Source organism: Rattus norvegicus, chromosome 17, assembly GCF_036323735.1.
Source record: "Rattus norvegicus strain BN/NHsdMcwi chromosome 17, GRCr8, whole genome shotgun sequence".
Taxonomy (NCBI): domain Eukaryota; kingdom Metazoa; phylum Chordata; class Mammalia; order Rodentia; family Muridae; genus Rattus; species Rattus norvegicus.
The window spans coordinates 47,469,245-47,495,038 of record NC_086035.1 but is presented as its reverse complement, the minus strand read 5'-3'; the positions used below and the strand labels follow the sequence as shown (position 1 = coordinate 47,495,038).

The 25,794-nt window shown below is 42.7% G+C and overlaps 2 protein-coding genes across 2 annotated transcripts; both read left to right on the top strand.

Moving 5' to 3' along the window:
• The first annotated feature begins 150 nt into the window (after positions 1–150).
• H4cl3 (histone H4C like 3) lies at positions 151–24,695 on the top strand. Its single transcript, XM_008771773.4, has 3 exons — positions 151–533; positions 21,722–21,735; positions 24,336–24,695. Exons 1-3 carry the CDS (start codon positions 205–207, stop codon positions 24,647–24,649), a joined length of 657 nt encoding a protein of 218 aa, XP_008769995.2. The 5' UTR covers positions 151–204; the 3' UTR covers positions 24,650–24,695.
• Positions 6,031–6,412, top strand: Hist1h2bd (histone cluster 1 H2B family member D). Its single transcript, NM_001108414.1, has one exon. The coding sequence runs from the start codon at positions 6,031–6,033 to the stop codon at positions 6,409–6,411; it is 381 nt and encodes a 126-aa protein (NP_001101884.1). The 3' UTR covers position 6,412.
• Positions 24,696–25,794: the final 1,099 nt, after the last annotated feature.

Genomic DNA, 25,794 nt, shown 5'->3' with positions numbered 1-25,794 from the left:
AGCGGGATTTCCTTTTCAATGAGGAAATTGCACACTTGCTTAAACACAAACCCTCATCAGACTCAGAAAACAAAAGAACTCACCAGCCAATTATGTTGTTCCTGCAGCTATTTTGACCAATCAGAATCCAGCCGCCTGTATAAATGTGGCCGTGAAGCTTTTTCTTTTCTCCTTTCACTTTCCTTTGGGAGGTCAAGACATACTATGGCTCGTACTAAGCAGACCGCTCGCAAGTCCACCGGTGGCAAGGCCCCGCGCAAGCAACTGGCTACCAAGGCCGCCCGCAAGAGCGCTCCAGCCACCGGCGGCGTTAAGAAGCCCCACCGCTACCGTCCTGGCACCGTGGCTCTGCGCGAGATCAGGCGCTACCAAAAGTCGACCGAGTTGCTGATCCGCAAGCTCCCATTCCAGCGCTTGGTACGTGAAATCGCTCAGGACTTCAAGACTGACCTGCGTTTCCAGAGCTCGGCGGTCATGGCCCTGCAGGAGGCCTGTGAGGCCTACCTTGTGGGTCTGTTTGAGGACACCAACCTGTGCGCCATCCACGCCAAGCGTGTGACCATCATGCCCAAGGATATCCAGCTTGCCCGCCGCATTCGAGGGGAGAGAGCATAAGTTGTCTCGTGTTTTTCCAAAGGCTCTTTTCAGAGCCACCTATACGTACACAAAAGAGTTATTTTACTTTTACACGAATTGGAGTTCTTCCCTTGGTACAAAGCCAATTTGTAACCAAAGTTTTTCTTAGTTTTGCTAAAGAAAACCGGTCACATGGTATTACAAATACAGCAAATTCCAATAGGATACTAAGGCCTACTCCTACTCTTCACAATCTCTCAAGTATTTAGAGAATGGTGCCTACCCTCAAAGTTGCTCCTAATCCCCCAAATGCACTAGGTTTTTTTGCCTAAATCCACGGATTGTGTTTTGTAATTAGCATGGCAGCCGTTTTAAGGTGCATGGAGTCCAAAATCCCAGGCATGGGCAAACCTTTAAGGTCTTAATATAACTAAATTCATGATCTCCACATTCCTTTAGGTCCTACACGTTACCCAGCAATGACTCGCCTGCTTATGGGTGTTCTATGCATGACTGCACCACGTGTATACCTGATGCTCTGAGAGGCCAGAATAAGGGGTTAGGTCCTCTGTCCCTGGCATTCTAGAGGGCTGTGAGCTACAAAATGGGTGTATGGAAATCTGAGGTTTTACAGAATTGCTGCAAACATTGTAACATGCAGTCCCAACAATAGACTTCTGGTGTTCAGAATCCACTTAGATAAAAGGTTTGAATGGGTGGAGAAACAGTAAGAAAACCCATAACAACCCAAGTGCTACAACCAGCTTTCTGTGGCCTGTGAGGGCTATCTTTAAATGTCCACAATTCTAACATCCCATTTTCTTATCAAAGCATTCATCTTTTTGTGGCCCAGTGACCTATGTACCATAACTGCTGCTGTGCTAGAGTGAAACTTCTAGTCCCTAGCGATCATGTGTCTTTCTATAACGACAGCACAACAGAGGCTGAGATAGATTCAGAGACAAATAGCTAACTTTAGAGTCCCTTGGCTCAGGATTGGAATCGGAGACTTCAACTGAAGGTATAAGGTGGAAAATGGTGAGGCCTATGTCGACCTCTAGCCACACATACACAAACTGTATCATAGGCCCACACATTAGCACAGTCACCACACACAAGGGCAAAGTAAAAATTCTAGGTAGAATAATATAGTGCTTTCTATTGGAATTAATCCCTAAAATAAAGAATCTTTCAGGGGAGGTAACCTTCTGGAAAGGAAGGTGAAAATTTTGGAAGAAAGGCCCATGTGTCTACTGCAGATGTAGAGTCTGTCTTTGGATTCAGGCTAAGACCATCTGTTGACAGACTGACAGGAGTACATTCTTTCCTTCCACAGAGACACTAGTACTCACTCCAGAAGGACTCACACAGATTTTGTTTAGCTTTTGTTTTTCAGGTTTGTACTGACCACTCCTCAGTATCGGCCATCTCACAGGTTTAAGCTTTCAGTTAGAATTACATAAAACATTTTTCACAGTCAGTGGGCAGGTATAGCTATACGCTCATTTGTACATGAATATTCTGTTTCTGACAGTATTCCATGTGACGGGACTGTCACAATTGTGTGGTCATCTTCTAAATAAACTTTATAAACCTTAGCACACCTTATCTCCTATGTAAGAACTGAGCTTTTGCTTTAGTAACAACATATAAAAATTGCTACTCGGTGATGGATGCCACACTCTCAGCCTATCCTAATGGGTACCCAGTAAGTAATGTTATTTAAGACAAGAATCAGTAAGAAGTTGAATTGCTCAGTGATGAATCTAGTATATTTGGAGTTTTGTTTCTACAGGAAATCTGGAAGTTAAAAGAACCATCACATAAAGGGACTAAGTCTCATACAAACAAAGATCTGGAATTCAACAGTATATCAGAAATATTTAAAACTAAGGGAAGGGGCTATCTCTTATAATTTTTCCTTACTGTCAGTATCAAATTTCCTACTTTGCTTTGTTCATCTTAGTCATGAATCTACACTTACAGGCGTTCTCTGCTGGATCCCCATACTATCCTGTAATAACAATTCCCTTTAAGTCTCAGAGCAGATGCTCCTTTCATAGATTTTATTCTCTTAAACCACCATGCTCCCTGCTCCCCTAAGTCCATATACTTTCTCATTCTGTGTTATTTGCCCACTTGTGTACTCTTCACTAGGTTTTTTCTTTAGCTTGGATGCTCTACTTATGGCATCTAAATGTGAAATTAATTTTCTGAACGAATAGTTAGAATTTAAGGGGATAAAGTAACAGAAATTGTGCTTGAACTTCCCGAGACAGCAAAACCATGAGGTGTTACAGATTCCTTTCCAAAACCCAGGTTTCATATACACTCATTTGGGCAACAACAAGGGTACTTTACATACACACATACACACACACACACACACACACACACACATTCTCCAATGGCCTTTGGCTTTTCAGAAGAAATTGAACTGTTTCAGAACATGGACTGTCCACTTAGTACTCTTAGGATTGGGATGACAGCATTCAATATCGCTGTTATTATTGCAGTCTTGTCTAGCGCACACCTCTGTATTCATAGCTGCTCAGGGATTCCTTTTTTTCTTTTCTCTTTGAGATGGAGTTCTCACTGTACAGCCCCCACTGGCCTGGAATTAAGAGATCTGCCTAATTTTGTGTCCTAACCACTGGGATTAGAGATGTAGGGCAGGCATGCGCAGCAATGTTATTAACCATTTATGAGTCACTAACTTAACAGCAAGGTACAACAACTAACTACAAGTATTCATAAAAGGAAAATAAAGCTAGAAACACAGTTTTCAAGATTTTTATGAAAGTATATACCCACACGAAACAAGAATCCTTTCACAGACTAGATATTTCAAACTCAGCAATCCCACTGCCTCAAACAGCAGTGATGGTATTTACAGGTATGAATTACCTAGAGCAACACTATCGTATGTAGGCATACTGTGTACACAAAATGTAAGCTGTTTCTCAGGGTTAGGGTTAGTCATCACCCTTCCCCTGCTTTTTAGTTCCAGTTCCATTTTATTTCCATGATGAGTCATAAACAGAGAAAGAGCTAATTAGAAGTAGTCAAAAACAGACCTAGGCTAATATTGCTTTCTTTATAAAAAATCTTTTATCATTCCCACCTATTGTGAGGGTAGGGTACACTTGTATGAAAGCCAGAGGACAACTTGTGGGACCAATTCTCTCCATGTGGGCTCAGGCTTTAACTCAAGTGTTCAGGATAACTGTTTTAATGCCTCCGGGCTCCGTACTAGGCCACTAGCTGAATTTTAATAAAACACCTAATGAAGACTTCAGAAAACCGTTTAGTTAGCAATGCTCCAGAAACAAACGGCAGCAAAGTACAAAATAGTACTGAGGCCACCTTCGGCAAGACTCAACCTTGCAGAAACTACACTGGTACCACACAGAGGGCTGACGAGGCATTCTAATCAGTGTTCCATTTGGCATAGCTTGTGGCCTAAGTAAGGTACTTGTCCTGCAAGCCTATAAACTGAAACCGAACAGAGACTGGGGTAGCGCCAAGAACTACGCTTCTGACTTCTAGAAAAGCTCGGTAATTCAATAAAACTGTTGTAGTCTTGTACTCACAAATCCAAGTGTCACTTTTTTTATTAGGATACAAAATGTGGCTCAAAAAGAGCCATTTTTCAAGATCAAAAACTCAGGTGACAACAAATGCTGGCAAGGATGTGGAGAAAGAGGAACACTCCTCCATTGTTGGTGGGATTGCAGACTGGTACAACCATTCTGGAAATCAGTCTGGAGGTTCCTCAGAAAATTGGACACTGAACTACCTGAGGTTCCAGCTATGCCTCTCTTGGGCATATACCCAAAAGATGCCCCAACATATAAAAAAGACACATGCTCCACTATGTTCATAGCAGCCTTATTTGTAATAGCCAGAAGCTGGAAAGAACCCAGATGCCCTTCAACAGAGGAATGGATAAAGAAAATACGGTACATCTACACAATGGAATATTACTCAGCTATCAAAAACAATGACTTTATGAAATTCATAGACAAATGGTTGGAACTGGAAAATATCATCCTGAGTGAGATAACCCAATCACAGAAAAACACACATGGTATGCACTCATTGATAAGTGGCTATTAGCCCAAATGCTTGAATTACCCTAGATGCATAGAACACATGAAACTCAAGACAGATGATCAAAATGTGAATGCTTCACTCCTTCATTAAAAGGGGAACAAGAATACCCTTAGTAGGGAATAAAGAGGCAAAGATTAAAACAGACACAGAAGGAACACCTATTCAGAGACTGCCCCACATGTGCCCCATACATATACAGCCACCCAATTAGACAAGATGGATGAAGCAAAGAAGTGCAGGCCGACAGGAGCCGGATGTAGATCTCTCCTGAGAGACACAGTCAGAATACAGCAAATACAGAGGCGAATGCCAGCATCAAACCACTGAACTGAGAATAGGACCCCCGTTGAAGGAATCAGAGAAAGAACTGGAAGAGCTTGAATGGGCTCGAGACCCCTTATGAACAACAATGCCAAGCAACCAGAGCTTCCAGGGACTAAGCCACGACCTAAAGACTATACATGGACTGACCCTGGACTCTAACCTCATAGGTAGCAATGAATATCCTAGTAAGATCACCAGTGGAAGGGGAAGCCCTTGGTCCTGCTAAGACTGAACCCCCAGTGAATGTGATTGTTGTGGGGAGGAGGGCAATTGGGGGAGGATGGGGAGGGGAACACCCATAAAAAAGGGGAGGGGGAGGGATTAGGGGGATGTTTGCCCTGAAACCGGGAAAGGGAATAACACTCGAAATGTAAATAAGAAATACTGAAGTTACTAAAAAATAGGGGTTGGGGATTTAGCTCAGTGGTAGAGCGCTTGCCTAGCAAGCGCAAGGCCCTGGGTTCGGTGCCCAGCTCTGAAAAAAAAAAAAAAAAGAAAAAAAAAAGAAAGAAAAAAAATAAAAATAAAAATAAAGAGAGCCATTTTTCCTAAGAACTTTCTGAAAACATGCTGTTCATATGGCCTCGTGGTGGCTCTCGGTCTTCTTGGGCAGCAGCACCGCCTGGATATTGGGCAGGACGCTGTCCTAAGCGATGGTCACGCGGCCCAGCAGCTTGTGGAGCGCCTCGTCGTTGCGGATTGCCAGGGGCAAGTGGCGCGGGATGATGTGCATCTTCTTGTCCCTTGCTGCGTTGCCCACCAGCTCCAGGATCTCGGCCCTCAGGAATTCCAGCACGGCCGCGGTCTTGGCTCAGCGTCTAGTATCATGTAACCAATAGAAGCACAAGTTTGGCGTATCTGCATTCTGATTGGATAAAGATAATTTTAAACTTACCAATAAGCAGGCGTCCTCCTTTCCACTGGATTTGCATAAGAGCGTGTCTATAAGGCCTTCACTTACTTCCCGTCCTACAGTCAGACTTATTTTGTTATCACTAGGTACCGGAATATAACATGCCTGAGCCTACGAAGTCCGTCCCCGCCCCGAAGAAGGGCTCCAAGAAGGCCGTGACCAAGGCGCAGAAGAAGGACGGCAAGAAGCGCAAGCGCAGCCGCAAGGAGAGCTACTCGGTGTACGTGTACAAGGTGCTGAAGCAAGTGCACCCGGACACCGGCATCTCTTCCAAGGCCATGGGCATCATGAACTCGTTCGTGAACGACATCTTCGAGCGCATCGCGGGCGAGGCGTCGCGCCTGGCTCATTACAACAAGCGCTCCACTATCACGTCCCGGGAGATCCAGACGGCGGTGCGTCTGTTGCTGCCGGGGGAGCTGGCCAAGCACGCCGTGTCCGAGGGCACCAAGGCGGTCACCAAGTACACCAGCTCCAAGTGAGCGCGCAGATTTCTCTCCCAACCCAAAGGCTCTTTTCAGAGCCACTAAATAGTTCTTTTAAAAGGGCTCGTACTGTATGTTCCACAAGTAAAAGAGAAACTTCCAGAACATCTCCGGCCTCATTAGCATTTTAAGTCTACTTTTTGCTGCTCATATTTCTAGAAATAATATACTTGTCTGTTTTGGGGCTATTTTAATATTCTCAAACTGGAAGATCACAATAATGTATTTGTAGAAGTGACATGAGTGTCATGTCACAAGGCAACCATACCTTTTTTAGCTTACTCTTGGCCTTTTAGTTTTCTTGGCACCAGCTCTCTTTTGCTGCCTAGTGTGGAATTACCAAAAAACAACCTCAAAAGGTTTTAATGTCATTGCCAAATTTATTATAATTTTGTGATTCTACCTACAAGTAGTGTTTTGTTTCTTAATCATACTAGGTAAAGGTATGTTCATTCAAGCATAGTAGAAATGTCAAGAAAATGAAAATTATCTCTAATACCCATCAGGATAGTAAATGGAACAGAGTGGCAATAAAATAGTCACAGAAAGATAAGTAATTTAATATTGTTGTCCTATTTTGCTTTGTATTGCTGTTGTAAACACTGACGAAAAGCAACTTGAGGAGGAAAAAGTTCATTTGGCTTACAAACCCTTTCTGATTTAGTTCATCACTGAAGAAAGGGCAGGAATCAAGCAGGAGCAGAGGCCGAAAACCAACTCAAGTTCATATGGTCTTCTTCCAACTGCCAGGACAACCCTACGCTGGGGATCCACGTAAGTTTGGCTTAACCTCATCAACCATTATTTGAAAAAATGCCACATACAATTATCTACAGGTCAATCTAATAAATATGTTTTCTCAATTGAGGGTCCCTCCCTCTTCTATCTGAAGAGTTTAGCTTCTGTCAATTAGAGAAACACTAACCAGCACAAATATCAATAAAATATTAGTACACAGCTGTTCAAAATGAATTTAAGCTATTGTAGAGTAAGATCTTAATATGCTTTTCTAACCATTTTCTTTGATTATTATCTCTGATTTTTATAGTATCTCGTGGAACAAATTCTATTGTCTTCCCTCTTTTAAAGTTGAGGAAATTAAATGAGAATGAACTGCACTGAAGTCACAACTTATATATCCAGTCTTGTGTGAATGCAGAGACCCAGCTATGAACTATTTTCCAAAATTATTACATAAACCTTGAAAAGAAGATATGTAATACATTATAAAATGAAAATTTTCATATTCCATCAAATTGCAATAAAATTTCTTTCATTAATTTTACTTTCTATTTTAAGAGTGACAGTTTGCTTTGTACCCAGACTTGCTTGGAATTCACAAGAGTCCTCCTTCCTCAGCCTGCTACATGCTATCATAGGCACTCCTCATAACAGGTTTGAAAGAGTCAGTTTATTAAGTATATAGCAAATCAAAAGCAAAAAGAAAATAGTGACAGAAGAAGCAGACAGACAGTAAAACCTCATCACACAGGATCTCAGAACATCCAGCAGAAATCAACTAAGGAAGGATTGTTGAGTCAATCAGCTGGATTTTGTGGAATCCCTAGCAGAACAGTGTCTCTTCCTGGAAGACTTTAAAGTAAAAAACAGATAGCAACTTACATCAAATCAGTTGCTTACCACATAAAGCAGGAAACAAATGGGGAAGGGGCAGTCAGCTGGAGTTTCCTGTTGAGCTTTCTCTCTGTGGCTGAGTTTCCCACAGCTGGAGTGCTTCTCCTTCTCTCTCTCTCTCTCCCTCTCTCTCTCTCTCTCTCTCTCTCTCTCTCTCTCTCTCTCTTCTTAATGGCACTTTTTTTTTTTTTAAATCATGGGATAAGCAAATGTTCTTATTCTTGGGCTGTATTCTGTTCCATTCCTTCCATGCAACATTAGGAGAGCCAACTAATCCTTACACAAAGGGCCTTGTAAGAGACTGATTCTTTTTCTTTTTTTCTTTTTTTTGGGGGGAGAGGGGCTGGGGCTGGGGGTGGAGGTTGGAAGGTGGAGGGTGTTCAAGACAGGGTTTCTCTGTGTAGTCCTGTCTTTCTTAGAACTCACTATGTAGATCAGGTCAGCCTGGAGTTCAGAGATCTGATTGCCTCTGCCTCCCAAGTGGTGGGATTAAAGGAGTGTGTTTGCCACCACCCCACCTATAAGAGACTTTGAGACTATCATACTTGGGTCGGAACTGGTTAGGGAGTAGTACAACAATCCTGACACTCAGATAAAGCTTTTTGGTGAATTCAAACATGGCAATTTACCTATATAATGCACAGAATACTCTCGTCGTTCAATGATTACGTCAATGACATGAACTAATGATAGATTGACAAGAGAAAGTGTTTACATTCATTACATGAAGGAAAAATGAAGGCCATTAACTTCAGAGAGATCTGGAAATTTATACTCCTCAGTGGAGGAGGGAGACAGGCACACAATGGAGGATGAATTAGATGTTTGTAGTGCTCTCAGGATACTCATGATGCAGTTGCTTCTGGGTGGTTTGTCTTTGGAAACTGAAGGGAAATTCAGATCAAATACCTCCATGAATTTGTTCTTTCCAAAACACCTTCAGTTTTCAGATATTAAATATATAAAAATGTGGTTATTTCCACTGGTGAGAGAGAAACAGTAAAGGATTCACCAATAAACTTCCTCAGAAATGCTGAGTCGCCCTCTATCCTGCCTCATGAGGAAGCTCTTTGGTGTAGGGAGCAAAGGAAGTCCCTGAATGAGGGCAGTTGTGAGTGCATGCCCATGTCAAGGAAGGGCATTAGACTCTCAGACTCATGAAAGAACGGCAGAGCTCTTCACCTCTAGGGTGAGGTTCAGAGGCACAGCAAAACCTGCTTGTCTGGTTCATGTATGGATGTCAATAGTGTGTGTTGAACATGTCCACATTAACTCTCCTCCCCCTGTATCACTTCCTGAAGTTTGCTCTCCTATCTCCTATGAGTGAAACCTATTTTCTTGATTGAGCTGTATGCCATAATCCCTGCCTCCTTGTTCATGTATGTAGAGATGCTTATAATAACCCCACCTCCTTGTCCAGATGTATGAAACATCCTGCCTCTCATTCAACTCTACATAAGAAACAAGCTGAGCATGTAGGTGTGGTGTCTGCAGCCTGGAGACCAATCCATGCAGTCTCAGCTTTCTAGCCTTGAGGCTTTTACTTCCTCACATGTCCAATCACCACCAAGTCCTTGGAGGCCATGTTATAGCCTTTGGACTTTGCTTTGTAGGTATTTTTCAGTTTGTATAATTTTCCTAATTTGTTGGCCTAATTTGTGTGTTTGTGTGTGTGTGTGTGTGTGTATGTGTGTGTGTGTGTGTGTGTGTGTGTGTCCTTGTAACTACTAATGCCAAAAGCTACATTAAAGTTTAATTCTAGGGTAAGTCACCTGGAAACAGGGAGGAACTCAAATATAGACACATGGCCTTCAACAAGACAGACTTTCCATCAGGTGATTTGCAAGTGGGTTTCCTAAACCACTCTCATTTCTCCTGAATATCCAGTGCCACATTCAGAGGTTCACAATTTCTCAGGCTTAATTTCTCAATTGACTCAGGAAATCCAGGAAAATTGATGGACTTTTTAATTATACTTTATACATCATAAAGTATTCTGGCTACTGTTTTAAACATTACCTGTCCTTTCCAGGTTTGGAAGAGAGGTGTCCTGAGATTGGAGGTCAGGTGCCCTTTAATAACTTTCACAGCACAGGAAGTAGGATACAGTAGGGATCAAGCAGCAGCTGGAAGAACAAAGAGAAAAGCTTACATTTATAGCTTTTAGATGAGAAGAGTCTCTGAGCATAGCAGATTATTAAAGTCTTAAGTAAAATATATATGTTACCATAATTTAGAAAGCTCTGTTGTGGCATATCCACCAGAGAAGACTGTTCTGACACAGGTTTAATCCAATAGAAAGTTTGGATTAGCCAGAAAGCCTTTATTAGCCAGCTGGCAACTACACAGGGTATTCAGGATCCAGGTGCAGCACTGAGCCTTTCTCAGCATAAACTTTTAATCACCAAAGCATATCCTAAGTTGACATAGTTCAGTTAGCAAGAGCAGTTAGCCAGAGGCAGAAGTATGGAAGACAAAAGGCAACATTAATATATTTAAAGACTTTCCCAAGACTACATATCTTGATGGATTATTGTCACAGACCACCACAGTCAGATATGGGGGGTCCCTGGAATGAGAGTCCTTGAAGTAAAAATTCGGCGGTGATGAACAAAAACAAACACAGAGGCAGTTTGAATCTGAGTGTATTCTGTAGCTCTCAAGCAAGGATTTTTATATAATGAAACAGGTGTTAAAATTCTTAGACGATGTGTTTAGTGAAGCAATCACAGCTAGGACAGATAACATCATTGTCGTTTGACACAGTAAAGTGCAAAAATCATCCAAGACTAATGGCATATTTCAAAGAACAGGTTAATAAATTTTTATGGCCAGTTATTGTTAAACCTAATACCTAATTTTTGTGAATCTTCAAGGTTTAAATTTAAACTATTTCAATTCTTTTTTATTCAAGGCTTTCTTTACCATACACCAAAGCCCACCTTCGATGACAAACATATACCCATATGAAATTTTATTGTTGGGAATGTTTTTATCATAATACTATTCTGTAACTTTGTAAATGATTTGTGAAGTAAAGCATTGGTTTTCCTGGAGATAAGGTCATGGCTATAAGGTCCCCATCTCAAGGGATGGTTTCTTATCCATTTTTCTCGCTTAAAATCTCAGCCTAGGCCATCAGGAACATCTTGCCAATATGGAAAGGAAATAGAAGATAGAACAGATAAATTGCCATGAGAACTACAGCCCAATATTTTGTTCTGGCCAAGTGTTACACAACCGGCTCCAGGATTCCTTCTTCCTTTGAAGTTTCTGCCCCAGTCTGTGGAACTTGTCACACAGAGTCTACTGGGATTGGTGTGACAGATTATGTCTTTCATTTTCATTTTACCAAGTTCTGCTGTCTATGTGATGAGTTTTATGGCCTGAATGGTACTTCTGTCATGGAGTCAGCTACGTTAAGGTCTAAGGTCCTACTAAAGTCTGTTGTAGCTCATCCTATTGCACCACCCTACCTTGGGGCTACTAATTGCCAGGAATTTAGCAACTTAGAGAAGAAACTAGATAGAATATTATGAAGATTAATCACATTAGTGATTAACTCTGAGTCACCATTAATGCAAAGGACATGAAATAAAAACAATTCCTGGTTGTAATATTTAATCTCAGTCAGGAGTTCCTATCCTGCCTTGATCATTTAGTTCCCAGATAAAAGATACACAACTTTTTAGTTATAATAAGCCTTTAATACACTAGAACTGGACATATTTCTATCCTCTAAACTATTAGTGCCTACTTTCCCATCAATAACCCCGAGGTATAACTTGCTGCGTTCTGGGCAGCTCTTAACTCCAGTTGGCCAGCCCTCATGGCCATCCTTCCATGACTCACCTAACTCATGCCATCCTCTCCTCTCTCCACCTTCTCTTCCTCCTCTTAGTCCTGCCTCAGGCCCAGAGCCTGGAAACCAAAACTCGACCTATGTCTCTTCTGCCCAGCTGTAGTCTGTTGGCATCTATGTTCAACCCATATTTTAAATTAAGGAGCAAGGTCACATAGCATCACTTTGTGCACATGAGGATTCTTTCCTCCCTGAGACAACCACAGCCAGTATTTAGCACTGCAATACATAAAGACAGACCAAACCTCAAACTTCCCCCCTTGGAGTCAACTAAACCAAGGACAAGTACAAATTTGAATTCTCTATCTACTTTATGCTCCCTGTGTCTTCTCTCTGTTCTGTCTTAATGTCAATGTGAATGGTAATGAGTCTGAATCTGTGCCTGACTGAAATGAAGGCTATCTTGTTACTACTGTCCCTCTGTCTTTTGTCTCTGTGTGTCTTGTTGTGTGAGCTGTGGGGGGTGGGGGGGGAGAGACAGAGACAGAGACAGAGAGACAGAGAGAGAGAGAGCAAGGATGATGTTTGTCTCTGACAAAGGACTTCTCTCTGCATTTATTAAACACAACAGAAAATATTATATGGCCTTTAAAGCAGCAGTTCTCTACCTATGGATTGTAACCCCCTGGGGGATTGAATATCAGATATCCTTCATATGATATATTTTAATTATAATTCATAACAGTAGAAAAATTACAGTTATGAAGTAGCAATGAAATAATGTTATGATTGGGGATCACCACAACATGAGGAACTGTATTAAAGGACCACAGCATTAAGCAGATTGAGAACCACTGGTTTAGAGACATCTTTGACAGAGTTTTACAGGGAATTATGTCACAGGATCCAACTGATACCAACTGAACCAGACAACAAACATTATTGTTTATAAACTAATATCCATAAATGTTACTGTCAATTTGGACGGTAGATTTTAGAAAGTTGCTTCCAAACTTCTGTGTTTGCTGCTTCCAGCAAATGATTAACATGCATTATTTGGGCCAGGAGCATGGAAGACAGGTTGTAAAAGTTGATTACATGAGAAACTCAAGACAGGTTTGAATGTTATAGTGTTCTTTTAAATGCAAGTTAAATAAACAGTCTAGGTTAACAGTCTCAAAAGGGATCTCAAGGAGTATTGTTAACTCTGGCTTTGAGATCCAACATCAGAACCAGTCTCTTAGGATGTAAGAGATAGTTTCAGAATATTATATGACCACAGAATAGAAGAGGTGGTTATTTTGGGATTTGCTTAACAACACAGACTCGCTGTTTAGCTGCTTTTTCTAGTCTGCAGCTCGCATCCTGAATCATCTCATTTCGCTGCAAATTTAGATGGGACAGAATGGGGTCAGGAAAAACAGACAGCTTTGCTATTTAACAAAACTAAAAAATATATTAAGGTACCTTGTATAGAGTTTATCTGCTACATATCATTAAGAGCAGGAAGTGATGGGAAATGTGATAGGGCAAAGAATGTATACTATTGATGCCGCACAGGTCTGCTTCCTGCAGCCTCGTGGACTCAATGAATCAAGGGGCAGAATAAGAAAGAAAAGGGTGTTGTTAACAGGAAGTCAAAGTGTTTGAAGGTGACAGGATATGGCCTTTTAAAAATTATCTTTTGTTATGGGTTTTTGGCTACCTGTGTGTCTGAAGGCATACCACATGTATGCCTTTCGCCCAGATAGGCCAAAAAATAGCATCAAATCCCCTGAAACTATAGCTACAGACACTTGTGAACTGCCACATGGGTGTTGCATGTAGAAAAAATGAAGCAGGTAAGCAAGAGACTGTCTCAACACAATGAGAGTGCTTTATTAGAATAGTGAACAATATATATATATATATACACATACACACACATATATATGTATATATATGTATATATATATATATATATATATATATATATATATATATATATATATATATGTTATGTGTTATGTTTCTTTAGAAAGCCCTGACTATACAAGTGCCTAGCTGATTGCAGTTCAGATCAATTTATAAAGAAAGAATTCTGGGGGCAGCTAACCCTGAAGGCACAGGATGAGCAATAAGGAGGATGTGCTGCTCAAAGTTTGTTCTCAGTGTGGAGTAGTGGTGCTGCTCTTTGACATGTCAGTTCTCATCTGTCAACAAAGGGAGCAGATCTATCTCGATGAATAAAAGAGATGATTTATTGTAGCTGCAAAACTTGGCTTTTTAGAGATTTTCTTCAAATTCAGCTAACTGTGTGTGTGGCATTTTCACTTTTTGAGAACATAAAGGAAATGGAGCTTTAGAAGCAGTCAATTGTTAACCTCCTGCCCCATCCCCACTCCTACCTCCAGGGACTTCTGATCTTTTTCTATCCCAAGGTAGTCCATACAAGTAAGAACACCTCATATAAGACAGAAAAAAAGACTGCCTCTCTACCACACAGTCTTGAAAACAAACTTACTGCTCTAGCATCCTTTCTGGGAAATAAGTGGCTAGAAAGACCGGCTTGTCTGATAAGAGATCATTAGACTCTGCTCCCAGAGAAGTCCTGTCTTATGCCTAGAGAAAGGAAACTCCATACTGAGAAGCAGAAGTCTGAACTGAAAGCCCAGGCTGGGTTTCCCATTAGTCCATACTCATATCATCCGTGTCTAACTCCATTACTGTTGGATTGCCATTACTCAAAATTCAGAGGGAAAAAAAAAGATCGTTTTTGTCTTTGTCTTTGAATGTTTGCTATGGAAGGCTGTATGTCGCATATAAGTTTAATACAATTGCCCTAGAGCTGCATCCCAAGTCTTTTTTTAAATTGTTTTATTAATGAGAACAAGAAACTTGATAGGAAACCTTAGCTTCCCAGTAATAGGCCCGGGGAAAGCCAAAGCTAAACACATTAGCAAGAAGGCCTATATGAAACAACACCTTGCACATGGCAGGGCAGCTGAACAAACTGACTTTCTCTGAGCTCTCCTCTATGCTAAAATTGGAAGTGTGCTGTTTCAGAAATAATTTGCCTTCCTGTGAAAAATCACTCTAGACACTGAGGATTAATAAAAGTAAAGGCTCTTTAAGGCTAATTCTCAATGCTGAGCTGGCCTTGAGAAGATTTCATTAACTTATAATGAATTTCACAAGTGCTGCCATTCTAAAATCTCTTCGGGTCCCAACCCCAGGTTACATGTTGAGCAATTTAAATGAAGACAAGTCTGCATTTCTGGTCCCTTAGGCTGATGCCAGATATATACAGCAAAGATACTATGAGAATTATTTTAAGTACACCACTGTTGGTCCCACTCCCGCCCCCCAACAGTTGTTACCTGGGGTCATCTTGCCCACCTGGCAGAATTATGCTTTTCTCTAGAAGTGAACATGGCTTTGTGGAAGACCAGGACTTAATGGAGGTTGTGACTCTGCCCGGGCCCCCTGGAGCTGCCTCTTACGGGCCTGTTCTTTGGTATGGAAATGGTCCCAAAGGCTGTTGTAAATCACTGGTGTCTCTGTTGTTATGGAAACAGAGCCTAAGGGACAGTCAATCCTGGTGAAGAGTTACCTCCTAGCTTCCTAATTTTTGCTTATTTTGTGTCCTAGTTAGTACACTACCTTTTGGGGGCGTATTTGGGAGGCAATGCTCCCTTAGTTAAATTAACTACCTTGAGTGACTTAACGTCTCCTAAACAAATCTCTTATTAACAGATCCTTTCTAACACCATTTCTATTCCTTCGAATCTCTTCTACATCAGTATAGCAACCATAAGATCAAAAGAGAACAGCTCAAAGATATTCACTGAGAGCCAACACTTAAGCTATACATGCAGAAGAATCAGCACATGGTGAAAGGTCCTTCCCAAGCAGGAGACTCTTACTCAAGTACCGGGATGACGAGAACCCAAGAACTCACTAGCAGCCGGTCTTGATGCAATCAGGCAAGGGAAACCAGAGCTCTGGGGATGACACTTATCTCACAAAGGACACAGAGGAGTCGACCCCAACTCAATTTCGGAGCTCATTTTATAGAGAAAATCACTCAGGCAGGAAGCAGTAGGCACATAACAATTTTATTGCCTTGCTCAAATTGGCACACTCTATCTAAACACAAGTTTAGTCAACTTATCTAAGTAAACCATTTTCCTGTTCTTGTCTTTCTCAGAATTACTGAACCAGCCCTAATCCGGGCCAGATGGATTTGTGGTTAGCCATGTACCAGGAGTAGGTCTCTGAGTGCTTGTAGTGGAGTTAACTAAAAATTTTTATTCTTACAATGGCTACCTCAAGGACAGCTGGCAGTGTTTTGACCTTGGTGATTGAGAGATAGAGTTTTAAATTAGCCCAAAACTCAACAACAGGACCAGACTCAGGAAGAAAGATTGTTAAAAATGCAAGAGAACTACTTTGCTTATCACCCGGTGTGAGTAACTGTTCTTTGTTCTGCCCCAGTGATGTTTATTTAAGCCCATCCTGTCCCTTCCAGCCATAGCGTCCTGCAGAGAGCATTCCTTGAAACCTGCGGCCCAGGCCGAAGCAGAGGTGTTTCAAATGCAGATGCTTCATCAATTCTGACAAACTTTTAAAAATAATGAGGACCTGAAGACCCGACCCTTCTCCTGATTTAGTAGCTCTGTTCCCGGAACCAGGAGGCCATAAAATCTTTTGGCGTCCCCTTATCTCCTAGAGCCATAAAACAATCCTGTAACTTGTGGTACATTCCCCTTTGACATCCCCCCCCCCATCCCCTGGGGCTCACAGACTCTGCCTTTAAATACTCTTTCTCCCAGCCTCTCGGGGTCGAACTCCACTACCCCTTCGCGGGATATGAGTCTAGACCCCAGTGCACTGGTTCCTATCGATAAACCACATGTGATTACAGCAAGGATGGTCTGAAAGGAAAATTATACAAATTTAAGGTTTAAAAATATAAAATTAAAAGAGTAAGCCCCTACTTGTGCTTTTCAGCCATTGTGTCCTACAGAGAGCACCCCAGGAAACCGGCAGCCCAAGCCTAACCAGAGGTGTTTCAAATACAGATGCTTTATCAGTTTTGACAAACTTTTAAAAATAATGAGGACCTGAAGACCCTACCCTTCTCCTGATTTAGTAGCTCTGTTCCAGGAACCAGGGGGCCATAAAACCTTCTGGGTCCCCTTATCTCCTGGAGCCATAAAACAATCCTGTAACTTGTGGTGCCTTCCCCTTTGACATCCCCCATCCCCTGGGCTCACAGCCTCTGCCTTTAAATGCTCTTTCTCCCAGCCTCTCGGGGTCAACACCTCTGTCTCCTGCGTGGGATATGTGTCGGCCCAGAGATCTCTGTAATAGGTCTCTGTAATAAACCTCGCCTTTGCTTATTACATCCAAAATGGTCTCTCTGTGTCTGGGGTCCGAGATTTCCCAAGACTTGAGTGAGGGTCTCCCTGCTCTGGGGATCTTTCAGTGATGACAATTTGTTTTGACAAACAGTAAATAAAGATATAGCCATTTTGTCTCAAAGAAAACCCATCAGTAAATCCTTTCTAACATCAGTCCTAGCCAAGCTCTGCCTCAGCACTGTCTGTTTCTGCAGGAACTGTGTAGCTTTGAATAATCATCAGTATTGGCTGTGACATTTAAGAGGAGGGAAGATACCAATGATTTCTTGCCATCTCCGTACTGGAAATCTCTGATTAATTAATGAAATAATACTATATGATTTTTAAAAATGATTTTAGATTTTTAAAAAACTTACCAGAAATCACAGTGCTTAAAACATTTTTTGTTTTTTGGTGAAGGGATGATTCAGCAATCAAAAACACTTGTTCTTTCAGAGGACTAGGGTTCAGTTTCCAGTATCTTTATGTGGCTCACGACCATCCATTCATTACTCCAGGATCAGATAATCTAACATCCTCTTCTGACCTGTTTGAAAAATATAATAGGTACTTGTGACACTGAGGGAGCCTGGGGGCCAATGAAGGACCCTAGTTCTTACTATAGTGTAAAACCTATTAAGAGGTCTGGCCTGCTAGAAAGTAGGTAGGTTATGGACTTCCTGTGAAGGACCCTAAGGGCTTTCACGAGCCTTACACCCACCGCCTCAGGTCAAGATTAGGCCAAGTACCAGCTTCCTGCCTTGGGTCAAGGCTAGGCCAAGTTCCATTCTCCACCCATAGTTCTTGGGAGGAGCAGGGACATACTTGAAAAACTGCAGAATGTACTGACTTGATAGTCACCTGACCCTCTGGTCCTAGATAGAGTTCGAATGCATGTCATATGCTTGCTAGTCAATAGATTCAAAGGTCAATACGCTCAGCCAGTAAGTTTAAACTGTAACCTTGCAGATGTAACCTGTAGCCCTAAAATGTATAAAAACCAACTAGTTATAGCCATTCAGGGTCACCTTCTAGTCACTTGCCACGAGGGACTGATTGAAGGTCGACCCCAGCATGCCGGAAAATAACTCCATTCTCATGTCTCACTTGGGGGGTCTCTGGGTAGTTAAGACTCACTTTGAGCCTTACACCAGCATGAGCTTTAATATGGTTAGCCATAGGTAACCATAGATCCTGTTAGCATTCTGTCTAAGCTCTGCCCCACAGTTATCCGGCAATAGCCAGATGTGCCTGACTCACTATAAAAGGGGCTGCCTGTCCCCCACCCCCAGCTCTCTTCCTGTCTTACCAGCTTCCCCCTTTGTCCCTTCTCTCCCCATTATTTCTCTATTTTTCTATTTCTCTCCTCTCCTCTCCTCTTCTTCCTCTTCCTCTTCCTCTTCCTCCTCCTCCTCCTCCTCCTCCTCCTCCTCCTCTTCCTCCTCTTCTTCTTCTTCTTCTTCTTCTTCTTCTTCTTCTTCTTCTTCTTCTTCTTCTTCTTCTTCCTCTCCCTCTCTCTCTCTCTCTCTTTCTCTCTCTCTCTCTCTCTCTCTCTCTCTCTCTCTCTCTCTCTCTCTCCCCCTTCCTCTGCCTCTACTATCCTTCTAACTCCCCTCCTCTCCAGGCCCTGAATAAACTCTATTCTATACTATAGAGTATAGTATAGTGGCTGATCCCTTCCCCTATATCTCGCTACACCTCCATAGAACATATCCCTCCCTCTCTTTATCTTTTTAGAAACACATCAGGTCCCTTCTGCCAAAGGTAAGAAAAATGACTCCTTTTGGCCTTGGGAGCCAGTTTGACAAGTTCCTGAGAAATGTTGGTTTTTATCTAACCAATAAAATCCTCTTTAGGTTGGGCTCATTATGAGGTATGTGGACAAGCTATTGGAATTTTAAGTAATGGAGATTTTTTGAACCTGACAATGATTTCATATATACACTAATATATTTTTAAGTGCCTTGAGTTATAATTTTCTTAGTTCTGTTACTATAAAAAAAATTCAAGAAATAGCTACTTCATTGAATGTGGAATTTGGAGCAGCTAAAGCTACATTTTGGGAGTCACAGTCATTCATATTTGGCTCCATAATAAAGAATCTCTTCCCCACTGTGATGAAAAGTTGTTTTTTGGTCAAAAATACCAATTCTCCCAGTTAAAATATTTAAATTTGAGAGTATGGTCAGAAATACTTTATACTAGGAAAAGATTTCATTAACATGTTTTGATTAAATGTATGAGCTTTCTCAAAATATATCTTAAATAGTTGAGATGGAATATTAAGTGCACATCATCACTTTTTAATTTTTTTCCACACCAGTTTAAACTGTTTCACTGTAGGGTCCCTCTGCCAAGAAATATTGATTAAAGAATAGAATTTTCCTCGGTGTGACTGGTGATACTCAGCCTAGGACTGTCAAGAGAACTAAAATAAATTTTTTTAAATTTAAGTTGTTAATAATAGGTTTTCTGCAAATGCAATATGGGCCAGACTAGATGGAACTAAAAAATAAAGACAGGTTTATTAAACATAGTTCCCAAGCAGGTTCACAGAATCCAAGGAAGAGGGCCAGGGAAATCATGCACCCAGGCCAAGGCATGACTTATAGGTCTTAGGTGAGGGATGATGACTGTCAGCTGGAACTGCTATTGTGCCCTTATTTGATCCAAAGCTGAGCCCCAACACAGGCATACTTGAGTAGGTGACAGTTTAGCTCTAAGTCTTCTCCCTGCACGCAGGACTGAGGGAAAGAAAGCAGAAAACACAAGCAGGCTTCCCTACCAAACATCTTTGGTTATAGGGACGTTGATTCAGATGAGCTACTTCCTGTTGAAGAGAGATGGCCTGGAGTGGGAGAGTCAGGAGTCAGTGGACCCATGCTCAATCAGTTCCTGAAAAAAAAAGTGATGATGCAAAATGCTAGGAGAAAAAATAGAAGATCACTACCAGCCCTATGAGCAGGGCTAGCCATGTGAAGACTGACAGAAGGAGTGGAGCAGGATGTGCCTTGCCTGTATTTGCTTCAGACAACTTGTGGAGCTCAATATAGTTTCTAACAGACCATCTACGCTGATAGAGTAACAGCAATCTTCTCCCAAGTACATGCAGGTGCTCCTTTGTCTGCTGTGGCAAGGTCCAATGCCCTCACATTTTACATGAGCACCTGGACCCCGAAAGTGATCTGACACTGGAGGGAGACCAATGACACCACTGAGTTGTCGATGACCCTTGAGAAACAGTCAGACACCCCTTTGATCCCAACCACCGAATATCCCATGGTGCCTGCTTCTGAGAAAGAATAAGGCCATCATCCATCTTTTCCCTTTGCCAAAGAATTTGTTTCTTTCCTCCATCTGGTACTGAGGTTTGTAGGAGGATATCAGAAAGAGGATGTGACTCCATGGGTCTGGAGGAACTGGCACCTGAATCAGTCCCGGAATTAGCCAGAGCCACTGGGTCCGTTGAGGTGCCCCTGGCATTGGATTATGTCCACTTCTGCTGGGAGATGGTGGACCTCTAAGACCCTGGCTGTAAGGACACCAGGGCACAACAGGAGTGCCCTTGTGGGTGAGGAAACCCATTTCCTTCCATAGGACAGAGTGGCTATGACCTATTATTAGAAAAGCATACTTCAAATCAGTGTAGATGTTACCGTGTCATTCTTTGGCAATATGGAACACCCTGGGTAGAGTCTTTTGTGAAGAGGTTGCCATTGGGAGGAAGTTTGCCTCAACCAGTTCAGCTGAGGTGACATAAGTTAACTGGGGTGTTCCTGAATTATCTAAGAGAGAACTTCCACAAAAAGAATGAGTTGTGAGTTTGTGAGAGGGTCTAGGAGGCCAGATCAGGGTGAATGTAGGGGCTCCATTCTTCTAGGAGTAAGAAGTGGAATTGGAAGAGAAGGGAACAGGAAGGGTGACCAGGTTTAAAGCAGGTCTATAGGCCAGGGTGACCTGGGAGTTTTCAGGGGATCAGAGAGGTGTTGGGGGGAGTATAAAGTAATAGGCTGGAGAAGTGTGATCTTGAGGGCCTCATGGGAGAATCAGCTATCACTGCTAGGGCCCGCAGAAATGGTTGCCACCTGGACACAGTAGGGTCCAATTGCTTACATGGAAAAGCAATAGCTCAATGGGAGGACATGACAGGTTGGGCCAGGACACCAATTGCTACCCCCTCCCCCAGACTCTCATCTACAAAGAGGTAGTAGGACCAAGAAGACTCTGAAAGAACTATATAGGTACATGAGTGAGAGTCCCTTTGGGGGTTTCCTTGGCCACTTGGTATAGTGGCTTAGCCATAATAGCAAAGTTGGGGATTCAATGTTTGAAGAACCCCACGATGAAAGAATCTAATCCACCATAGTTGGGGGCTGTGGGTCCCTTGGAGGCCCCACACAGTTGGAGATGAAGGTCTTAGAGTCCTGGCTAAGTTGAATGCCCAAGAATATTACTGCAGGAGAGCATAATTGAGCTTTAAAAGGAGATGCATTGTCTTAGGTTTTCTGCTCCTGTAAGCAAACAGGGTGACTGAAACACAAATTGAGGAGGAGAGGGTTTATTTGGTTTACACATCAAGATCATAATCAATCATTGGAGGAAGTCAAGATAGGAACTCAAGCAGGGCTGAGAGCAGGAGCTGATGTCGAGGCCATGGAGGGATGCTGCTTACTGGCTTGCTTCTCATGGGTTGCTCAGCCTGCTTTCTATAGAACCCAGGACCACCAGCCCGGAGATGACACCACCCACAATGAGCTGGGCCCTCCCCTACTGATCATTGAGAAAATGCCTTACAGCTAGATCTTATGGGGGCATTTTCTCAACTGAAGTCCCTTCCTCTCTGATGACTCTCACTTATGTCAAGTTAACACACCAAACCAGGTAATACAACTGCTCCTTGTCAACTTGACTCATAAACACACTATTAATCCAGAACTGTGGCTGAATCAAGGAGTGGGTATATTGGATCATAGTTCTCTTGCAATATAGAAAAATGGTGAAATTTTCTTCAGCTTGCTACATAATTTCACAGGATTTATCAAAGTTTGAGACCATTTCTGCTGTGTCATCCACAGGAACTATAATAGTTTTAACATGCTTGGACCAGGGAGTGGCACTATTTAGAGGTGTGGCCTTGTTGGAGTAGGTGTGTCACTGTGGGCATGGGCTTAAGACCCTTATCCTAGCTGCCTGGAAGTCACTATTCTGCTCCCAGCCTTCAGATGAAGATGTAGAACTCTCAGCAACCCCTGCACCATTCCTATCCGGATGCTGCCATGCTCCCGCCTTGATGATAATAGACTGAGCCTCTGAACCTAAAAGCCAGCCCCAATTAAATGTCGTCCTTATAAGACTTCCCTTGGCCATGGTGTCTGTTCACAGCAGTAAAAGCCTAAGACAGGGGGCATATCGTCTACTAAGAGAGTCTGGACTACGTACTGCCTGGCTGGTGCATGAACGCATCCAAGCTGTGTGAGGGTGAGAGTGGAGGCCTGGATGGCATAAAGGTCGTGCCATGTTAATGACAGGCAAATGGACCAGAATGCCTTAACATCGGCGGGTGGGTTAGCAGAGAAGAAGCCTATTGATTTTCCAGTCTGGGAGAGGTCTTAACTCCTCGAACAACACCCTCACTCTGACTGCTTCCTGGAGAAGGCAGAAGGGAGCATAGGTTTGTTGGGACCCTGTATGAGAGGCTGCAGGGGAGTATCCAGTATCCAGGAGTAGTAGGCCAGTGTGTGGAAGGGGCCAGGATGTGGATTGCAGCATTGCAGAAGAGGCTAGAGGCAAAGGCAAGGACGGTGGAGGCGGATAAAGGGTTTACCATTAGGTGGAGCCTGTAAGAATAAGGAGGGGCAGGAGGAGAGGGGAAGAAAAAGACTGGTAAGGGGAGGAGGCTGACTGCTCATGGCCTTTGTCACAGAGGGGAAGACCGAAGGCGTTGGTATAGGGAAGACTTTTCAGTAAGCGGAGCATGTAATAAGGTGGATTTTGGGGAGGGAGAGGAGAGTTAGTTGGAAAAGGAGGAAGGCTTGGGTACTAAACAAAGCTCGCAGCGTTGTAGGAGGGGGAGAGATAGACAAGGCTTGGAGGAGCGGTGGGGGACCCAGTGGTTCAAGCGGCTCAGTAAAGGATGATGGTGGCTCGAGGTCTGAGACCCTGTATGTCTGGAGGTGCTGCAACCTTGGCCAATGAGACCTGAGCCATCGAGTGCTGGCTATAGAGAGACAGGAATTCAATTCCCCAAAAACGTGGACAAAAGGGAGTTCAGACCATTTGTTCCTACAGCAGCAGTAGTTTTCAGGATCACGAAAGATGTTATAGTCAGGTGTGTCCTCTAGTGACCATCCAGACTAGTACGCGTGTACTGAGGCCAGGCCAAAGAACAAAGGAAAGTCAGGCATTTTGGATTTGAAAATCGGAGACTGCCCCACTTTGGGTACATTTTGCAGCAGGAACCCCAAGAGCGACTGAGGACAAAGCCTGTGTTGGTTACCAGAAACTTGGGCGAGGGTTAGCCAGGAATTTTCTCCAAGCATATGAGGTTGAGGAAAAGGAGGGTAGACTGGGTTTCCCAGCTTGTGTGGTGCTAACAGGGTTCCAACCTGTGAAGTCGACTTTAAAGTTTCTATGAACTCTTATGAACATTAAACTGGCCTCGTGAAAGTTTTAGCTAATGGAAATTATTTGAAATGTAATCACTGTAGAAAACGAGGTAATTCATAGCACGTTTTACATGTTAGGAAATGCACTGACGACCAACGCGCCTCAGCAGCCGCCTGCAGCGTCCACTGGAAGGAATAGGATAATGGGTTCTTAGGAGACCGCTTGGCGTTTTCTATCTTATACAACGTCAGTGTATTGTGCGCTCGATTATCCAAACTCTTAAATCATGGTGAGGAGCTAGTTCCCTTAGAAAGCACATAAAGGAAAACAAGAGGCGCATTTATTTTTTTTTAAGTCTTCCCTTCCCCCATGGCGGCGGGCGCAAATTCCCGCCTCCTCCTTGCAGGTTCTCATTTCGGTCCGCCCCCTGCCGTATAAAAGCGGGCGCCCAGGCTCGGTGTTAGCATAGCTGCTCTGGGCTCTTCAGAGTGCAGTCATGTCTGGCCGAGGCAAGGGCGGGAAGGGTCTGGGCAAAGGCGGCGCTAAGCGCCACCGCAAAGTCCTGCGCGACAACATCCAGGGCATCACCAAGCCCGCCATCCGCCGCCTGGCCCGGCGGGGAGGAGTGAAGCGCATCTCCGGCCTCATCTACGAGGAGACCCGCGGTGTGCTGAAGGTGTTCCTGGAAAACGTGATCCGCGACGCCGTCACCTACACGGAGCACGCCAAGCGCAAGACCGTCACCGCCATGGACGTGGTCTACGCGCTCAAGCGCCAGGGCCGTACCCTCTATGGCTTCGGTGGCTAAGGTGCTCAGAAGCAAACATCCCTAAAGGTCCTTTTCAGGACCACTACATGTTTTACTAAGGAGGTAACACTTGCGCAAACGTTGATCATCAAAAGTAAAGATTTAACTTCAGAGCCATTCGTAGGAATGACAGTGCCTAGTAAGTTGTCCAATGAGGGCGAACCTATGTATGCACTTAATTTGCAAGTGGGTTTTTTGAGTCAGGAAAGCTGCACAGTCTTGCAAACTATTGAGTTCACTTTTTGTTCAGATGTTCTCATGGTTTTCTTTTTCTAGGCTGTTCTTAGGCACTTCTATTTGCTTACATTTACATTATAGTAGTTACCCCCTCACCCAAATTTATCCAGTCACCTTCCCGCAGCATCTTAGGGTGCTTCCCTATCCTCCCAAGTCATTTCATACCTTGCCACACAGACCACTTATTAACACTCGGAATTTGTAAGTTCAGCTATGTAGAAGAGGTTCTGGCTTTGTAAACTACATTGCTACCTCAGATGCAGTAAAAGTTCTGAATGACACTCTGCCACGTTTTGGGAACGAATTTGTGAATTGGGTTTTTTAATAAGCTATAAATAAAACTTCAAATTAAAAATTCACATAACACGCCCAAGAGTTATGTGAAGATACACTGTTAGAATATACACTCAGAAGGATTACTTTTTACACTTCGATAGGAATATCAATAGACAATTAGTTTAACTTGTGCAGTGCCTGCATTGAGTCTATTCTACCATTTTCTTATCTACATCTTTACATATTTACATTGGTTACATTCCACCCACATGTGGGGATTTTTTTTAATTTCTGAGATTGTGTATTTTGCTTAATATACATTTTAATTTCATGGATTTTTCTGCATGTTTTATTGCTTCATTTTTCTTCAGATCTGAGTAATATTCAAATATGTTTGTTTACAAATTTTTCATTATCCATTTCTCTGTAAATGGGTAACCAGGTTGGTTCCGATTCTTTGTTATTGTGAATAAAGCAGTAATTAACACTGAGGTAAAAAAATACCTTAACAGTATGTATGGAGTTCTTTGAGTATATGCTCCGGTATAAATTAGCTTTGCCATATTGGAGTTCTATTTTTAATTTTTTAAGCAATCTCCAAACTTTTCCACAGTATCTGTATTGATTTGTAC

Coding starts and splice junctions, on each gene's coding strand:
- H4cl3 (XM_008771773.4), top strand. CDS start 205: ATGGCTCGTACTAAGCAGACCGCTCGCAAGTCCACCGGTGGCAAGGCC.
- Hist1h2bd (NM_001108414.1), top strand. CDS start 6,031: ATGCCTGAGCCTACGAAGTCCGTCCCCGCCCCGAAGAAGGGCTCCAAG.